The 7188-nt window shown below is 44.2% G+C and overlaps 1 protein-coding gene across 1 annotated transcript in view; it reads left to right on the top strand.

The window, feature by feature from the left end:
- Positions 1-453: 453 nt before the first annotated feature.
- Positions 454-7188, top strand: part of LOC140365198 (arf-GAP with coiled-coil, ANK repeat and PH domain-containing protein 3-like) — a 55903-nt gene continuing 49168 nt past the window's right edge. Inside the window, 1 exon segment of the mRNA XM_072451477.1 lies at positions 454-1048. Coding sequence (XP_072307578.1) covers positions 1002-1048 — 47 coding nt within the window. The 5' untranslated portion in view covers positions 454-1001.

Below are 7188 nucleotides of genomic sequence, written 5' to 3'. Positions count from 1 at the left end.
GTCAGATCTGTGGAGCGGCGAGTCCACGCACAGCAAGAATGAACGTTTTTATATAATATTGAGTAAACAAACAAAAAAACGAGGTCCAGACAAAGCCATAGCATCTCCATGGCAATAAACAGGGAGCAGACCAACAAAAGTTACAGTTTAATGAGAATAATTAAATATTATATGGCCTACAAGAGGTTGTGAGTCCTGATATTTTGTGTAAGTATGTACTGAATTACAAGTACGGCCAAAGTAAAAGTACAAACACTTGGAAAAATACTGGAAACTCCACTATCTTTCCTCCGCAGTTACGCCTCTCAGCGGCAGCAGCGGCGACTGTCGTGGTAATCCGCCTCCTGCCGCTCCCTCTGCCGCTCCTGCCGCTCCCCCTGCCGCTCCTTCCGCCCCTCCCGCTCCTGCCGCTCCTGTGTCACGGTGCCAGCCGCGAGAGAGAGAGAGAGAGTGAAAGAGAGAGAGTGAAAGAGAGAGAGTGAAAGAGAGAGAGAGAGAGTGAAAGAGGGAGTGAAAGAGAGAGAGAGAGAGAGTGAAAGAGAGAGAGAGAGAGTGAAAGAGAGTGAAAGAGAGTGAAAGAGAGAGTGAAAGAGAGAGAGAGTGAAAGAGAGAGAGAGTGAAAGAGAGAGAGTGAAAGAGAGAGAGAGAGTGAAAGAGAGAGAGAGAGAGAGTGAAAGAGAGAGTGAAAGAGAGAGAGAGTGAAAGAGAGAGAGAGAGAGTGAAAGAGAGAGAGAGAGAGAGTGAAAGAGAGAGAGTGAAAGAGTGAAAGAGAGAGAGTGAAAGAGTGAAAGAGAGAGAGTGAAAGAGAGAGAGAGAGAGAGAGAGAGGGAGAGAGTGAAAGAGAGAGAGAGAGAGAGAGAGGGAGAGAGAGGAGGCGACAGACCGGGAGCACGCACCGATCACCGCCGCGCACTCACGCCACGGTTCAGCCCCAGACGCTCCGCGGGCGATGACATTCACGCACTAAAACCGGGGGAATACGCGCGGGAAAAAACATCAAAATGACGGTGGACTTTGAAGAATGTATCAAGGATTCTCCGCGGTTCAGGTAAGAAGACCGCATCGCGCACGGGGGAAACGCGCAAAAACGACACGGCGCAATAACGACACGGCGCAATAAACGTGCCGCGGGCTGATTTCACGCGTGATCCGTGCTTGACCGCGGCATGAAGAGCGTGGAAATGTTCCGTTTCACGCGGCGGATCGGCCCGTGACATGTTCAACAAGAGGGCGTCGCTGCTGCGCGCGCGCTCATCGCCGCGTTCCGCTCAAATCAATTTCCCAACGCGACACATTGTCATAAAACACGTCTCGTTTTTCCGTGATTCGGCGTGATTCGTGCCTCATAAACCCAACATCGGCCCGCGCGCGTCTACGTCTGGAACACACGTGACATCTGTTTTCACACCGTTTCCATTTGACCGTGAGACGCGCGGATGGAGCGATCTGTGGACGCGGATCCCGTGATTATTGGAGGACATTTTAGCCCAAAGATGACAGCCCGGAGCAGAACCGACAGCCGGTGCGGGGAGGATCCATTTTGTCGGGGCAGCGCGCGCTCACGGGTCCACGCGCAGCAGATTGGACGTGTTTACGGTGAACGGGATGTGACATTCCGGTTTGGACGCGCGCGGCTCGAGGCTTTTCCCATTGAAACGGCGTGACAGTGGTTTATTATGGGGCGGTCAATGGGGGGATTCTCCAGTGAAGACGAGCACAATAGACTCTTTTATGTCTTAATTAAGCTCAAATCATCTGTCATACAAAGCACATTTTTAAGTTTTAGGGCAGTGATCCTCAAGTCGATTAATCGGTCGATGATGTCTTTATCAGTCGACTAATTATTTCACTTATATTTATATGTCAGAACAGCAGAAGGGAAATGATGTGTGGAGTTGGTGGAAATTTAATTGAAGTTATATTGCGCTATAACATAAAAAGACACTGTTTACGTTCCTGTAAATAGTGTTTTTGAACCACAAACACACCGAAAAACAGCATTTATAATAAAGACGGAGGTATTTTTCAATCAATATGTCTAACAATACCATTTGTTCATACATTTTGTCTCATTTTCTCTCGTTATTTGGTTAAAAATGTAATAATTGGACCTTTCGACTGCTACAATCTGTTACAAAAGTGTGTGATTTGTGCGTATTGTGTGTATGAAACAGACACATTGGACTGTATGAACCGGGCTGGATGTGTTTTGTCGTAAACGTGTGGATAGTGTTGAATCGTGCAGCTCGGACTGAATATTGGTCTCATATTTCTAACTTAATAACAGTTACATTTATAGAATATATTCTCAGGTCAGATCTGGTGTCTTTACGTGTGAAGATTAAAAAAACATCTGTGTTGTTCTTAAATTAACTCTGGATTAAAGACGTGTTTGAGATTTTTCGGTTTGATTTATTACTCAAACCAATCATTAAAATTGACGTCAAAACCTAAAACAAATAGAAAACATACAATAAATGTGTTTTTAACCTGGTTTTCTGACGCTTTCACCAAAGAAGTGACTAATGGTTTCAATTACGTGCCGAAAGAATCGAGATTATAATTGAGCAGCTCTGATTTAAATGATCTTTGCTCATGATCTGAAGTTTACACGCCACAAACATCATCACTTCTTTGATAATTGTCGATTTTTACACTTTTACTGTCTTCAAAACACCAACAACAGAAATAGTTCTTTCCTAATGTCCTAAATCTGCAGTTCATAAGCTTTTTCCCCGACTTTCAGAGTGTAGTTTGAAGCTAACGGACATTAGCATGCTAACAGCGCGCAGCCGTCTCATTTTGACTCCGTTGTAGCGTGTTCGTCACACGTCTCAGAGTCTGTACTGTTTATTACTGACCTTTGAGTGCTTTTCCATCAGATAAAGTCAGAGAAAGCTTCATTGTTCAAATATTTATTTTTAAGGGTCATTAGAATATATTTAGCTTATTTTACCTGATCAAAGAGCGACAGCAATTTGTGTTCTGCGGAAAAAGATAGATTTGTATGTATTATCTTTGTCTATTATTGTAAAAAAAAAAAATTGTGCAAATAAATCTTTCCAGTAAAGTTTACATGATTCTGCTCTTTACAGTTCATTTGCCAGTTTGTTTTGTGCAATATTACACCATCACATACGGCTCGTTTTAGCACATTTATGATGAACTGCACCTAATTATGTAAGAATACTGGGATTAGACTGAGATCAAATCTGGAGCCCGGTTCACAAGTGTCGTTTGCAGCAACTTTTACACGATTTTTAAAGCTTATTGTGCCAAAAACCTGGTGAATAAAACATGTAAAAGCCTTAAATCAACACATTCTACTGAGCTCCTGCAACTAAAGGAACACAATGGAGGAAGAAACTGTGGAAATGAACTGTAAAGAGCCTGAAATGTAGTTTATCTTTGTCCTTAAATGAAGCCGTATATAACAAAACCTGTAAAAAACGTATCAGATTAAACATTATCGACCCGCACCTGGTCAAGTGGCTTTTAAAGAGTTAAAATGGAGTAAATTGAGCCTAAAAATCTGCTAAAATCTGAACATCTGAGTCATTTTGCACCTTCAAAAACCCTCTGGAGATGTTTGTGTGAAAGACTTGTACATATAACGTTTACTGACACTGACAGAGGCTAATACTGTAATAAACACCTCATTTAGTTTGTGTTTTCACGCCGTCGGTTTCCGTGTGAATACCCGCCGCCTTCATCGCTGCGGTGCGGAGTGGTGCATGCTGGGATAAGCCTGAACCGTTGAACCTTTTGAGTCGCGTGTACATTATTTCAGCTGGATCCTCGGAACAGGAAGCGACGCCGGTTCACGTTCCCATGATCCCGCAGACACTGGAACCTAAAGGGACGCGAGGAACCCTTGAAACGCTCGGCAAAGATGTCAAAAAAATATATACATCCAAGCTACAACTAGTATCCATTAAAGGTGGCGCTGAAATTACATTAGAGCTATAAAAGCACTTGAGCGACGAGCCGTAAAACTCCAAAAAGCGTGGACCACATGTGTAATAGTGATTTTCAAACCATTTGTTTTGCATTAATCAAGGAAATTGCAGTTTGGATTGTGCCAGATTAAAGGGCCCATGACAGGTTTTTATGATGTTCTAATTTTGACTTTATTTGGTGTATTTATACCTGTTGTACATATAAATGATAGTTTTACACCAATTGAGCAGGTATTTGTGGAGAAAACGTGGGAAAATGTGTAGAAAATGACAGGATGCAGAATTTACCCAAAAAAAAAACACTTTATTTGACTCTTTAAACATGAATTCATCAAAATAAAGTCGCTCTCATATATTTTTATTCGTCAAATAAAATAAATTGTGACATTAGATGAGTTTTGGCCCCGTGTTTTCTGGGTGATTTCCTCGAGTGATGTCAGGGTTAGGTCTGAATGCGGTCTGAGTGAGTTCTGAAGGAGGTCTGAAGGAGGTCCGAGTGAGGCCTGAGTGAGGTCTGAGTGAGGTCTGAGTGAGGTCTGAGTGAGGTCTGAGTGAGGCCTGAGTGAGGCCTGAGTGAGGCCTGAGTGAGGTCTGAGTGAGGCCTGAGTGAGGCCTGAGTGAGGCCTGAGTGAGGCCTGAGTGAGGCCTGAGTGAGGCCTGAGTGAGGTCTGAGTGAGGCCTGAGTGAGGTCTGAGTGAGGTCCGAGTGAGGCCTGAGTGAGGTCCGAGTGAGGTCTGAGTGAGGTCTGAGTGAGGTCTGAGTGAGGCCTGAGTGAGGCCTGAGTGAGGCCTGAGTGAGGCCTGAGTGAGGCCTGAGTGAGGCCTGAGTGAGGCCTGAGTGAGGCCTGAGTGAGGTCTGAGTGAGGCCTGAGTGAGGCCTGAGTGAGGTCTGAGTGAGGCCTGAGTGAGGCCTGAGTGAGGCCTGAGTGAGGCCTGAGTGAGGTCTGAGTGAGGCTTCTTCCTGTTCTCTCTTGTTCTGTCACTGGTGGATCAGGTCTGGACTCGTCTCGTTCTGACTGACTGACAAAACTATTTCAAGTTCGACAAGAATGAAGTCATTTAAAATCACCTCTTCATGATAAGACTTTACACCGGGACTAATACAGTCCAGGTTCTGCTTGAATTTATGCACTTTTTATCTCGGAAAGTCGGGATTTTGATGTGACCAATAATCGAATAACAGCATTTAATGGGCCCTTTTCACCATCCGGTTGCCTTAAAAACGCGGAGCTCCACTTCCTGCACCTTTCATTCCTTATGAAGCTGAGGCTGGTTAAAATAAATGAATAATAATGAAACAAAGTGAGTTCCAGAGTGATAACGACTGTCACATGTTCAGCGCTTTACGTCCCGTGTAAACACTTCACCTGGAGATGTGCTAATGCTAATGCTAATGCTAACATACAATAAATGTCATCAATAATGTTCAAATAACAGCACAAACTGAACTAACCTGTCACAAAAACATTCTGTGAACTTTTATCAAGTTTGTGTGTTTTATATTTAAGCTAACGTGTGTTAGCCTTTAACTCTGAGACAAAAACACTTTTATAAACACGGAGGTTTCCCCCGGTGACATATTTGCAGCAGTGATCATCACTCTGAAACTCGCTCTGTCACAGCTTTTTATTTTACTTGATTTGAGCAAAACGAGAAGTGAAGATCCAAACTTTTACTGCGACAGGAACTAGACAAGAACAGTGTGGAAAGAGCCTATCGAGAGAACCAGGAAGATTTGTTGTCGTTAGCCTTTTATAAAGCTAAATATTAGCTAGTTATTTGTTATCTTGCTATATTTACTTTAGCTAACGTTACATGTTAATGAAACAGCCGTGTCTGTCTTTCTTCTGCTGCAAATCTACAGTTTTTTTCTGAAATTAAAACCCTAAACAACTCATCTGACCTGGCCCCGCCTCCACAGCAGGTGAGGTCATGTGACCAGGTCGAGCAGCAGCTTTTACCACTTACACTACATCCTCAGCTTTGGCCTCATTTATTTCACTGCGTCACATTTAAACCTGTCTTTATGTCTTTGGATCATGGCGCTTTATGATTCGGCGATAAACAGGAAGCGGCTGATGCTAGCGTGCTTTGCTAGCGTGCTTTGCTAGCTTTGTTTTGCGTTCTCTCTTATCCAATCACCTGCCCGTGGTTGGAGCTCCTCGTTAGCTAAACGTGCCGCCTCGTTTCGCACTAACCGCACGATCTTCTCCGGCGTGTTCCAGATGAAACGCAGAGTTCAGAGAGAACATACTGTACGACTGTTGTAGCTCTGGATCGCGTCTATGCGGCGGCAGCGCGACCTTTCGTTGACCCTTTAAACCTGAACTGGGATTGGACAAAAAGGTCCGCCTCCCGCCGTTTGTATGAATATTCAAGGCCGACCCCCGCTGTGACCAGAGGGGGGCGCTTTGATGTCCGCCGCGTCAGAAGAAACACTTCTAAAGAGTTCACAGCGACTTTCACACGACGGAACATCTTTGATTATGAATTCTGTGGAAATGAACGGTCGCCGCGGTTACAGAGCACAACGTACAATCTTTATGTAAAATAAGAACATTCTATACTAAACATACACAAACATGTTCTGAAACGATTCTGGTGTTCGTTTCACACGCTCTTGTTTGACGCAACGTTAAAGAACTACAGAGAACTACATAGACCATGATGCTTTGCTCCATTTCAGACACAGTTGTTATGTAAGTCGTATTCACACCAAAGTCTTGTCATGGCATTTGTTTAAAACTTATTCCAATTTGTTTATGAATTTATTTTTTAATTATACCTTTCAAACAGGGTGAGAGAGGAGAGAGGGGAAGGAAGGAGAGAAAGAGGAGAGAGGGAGGAAGGAGAGAAAGAGGAGAGAGGGGGAGGAAGGAGGGAAAGAGGAGAGAGGGAGGAAGGAGAGAAAGAGGAGAGAGGGGGAGGAAGGAGGGAAAGAGGAGAGAGGGGAAGGAAGGAGAGAAAGAGGAGAGAGGGGGAGGAAGGAGGGAAAGAGGAGAGAGGGGAAGGAAGGAGAGAAAGAGGAGAGAGGGGGAGGAAGGAGGGAAAGAGGAGAGAGGGGAAGGAAGGAGAGAAAGAGGAGGAAGAAAGGAAAGGAAGAAGGGAGAGTGAAGGGAGGAGAGAGAGAGAAGAAAGATGGAGAGAGGAAGAAAGGACAGAGAAATAAATGTGGAGAGAGAGAGAGAGAGAAGGAAATGAGATGAGAATGGAGTGAGTAAAGATGGAAG

Source organism: Eucyclogobius newberryi, unplaced genomic scaffold, assembly GCF_026437365.1.
Source record: "Eucyclogobius newberryi isolate DKJ021-1_F unplaced genomic scaffold, fEucNew1.0.hap1 SCAF_19, whole genome shotgun sequence".
NCBI classification, from domain to species: Eukaryota; Metazoa; Chordata; class Actinopteri; order Gobiiformes; family Gobiidae; genus Eucyclogobius; species Eucyclogobius newberryi.
Note: the sequence above shows the minus strand (reverse complement) of the source record. Positions and strands in the feature narration are given on the sequence as shown.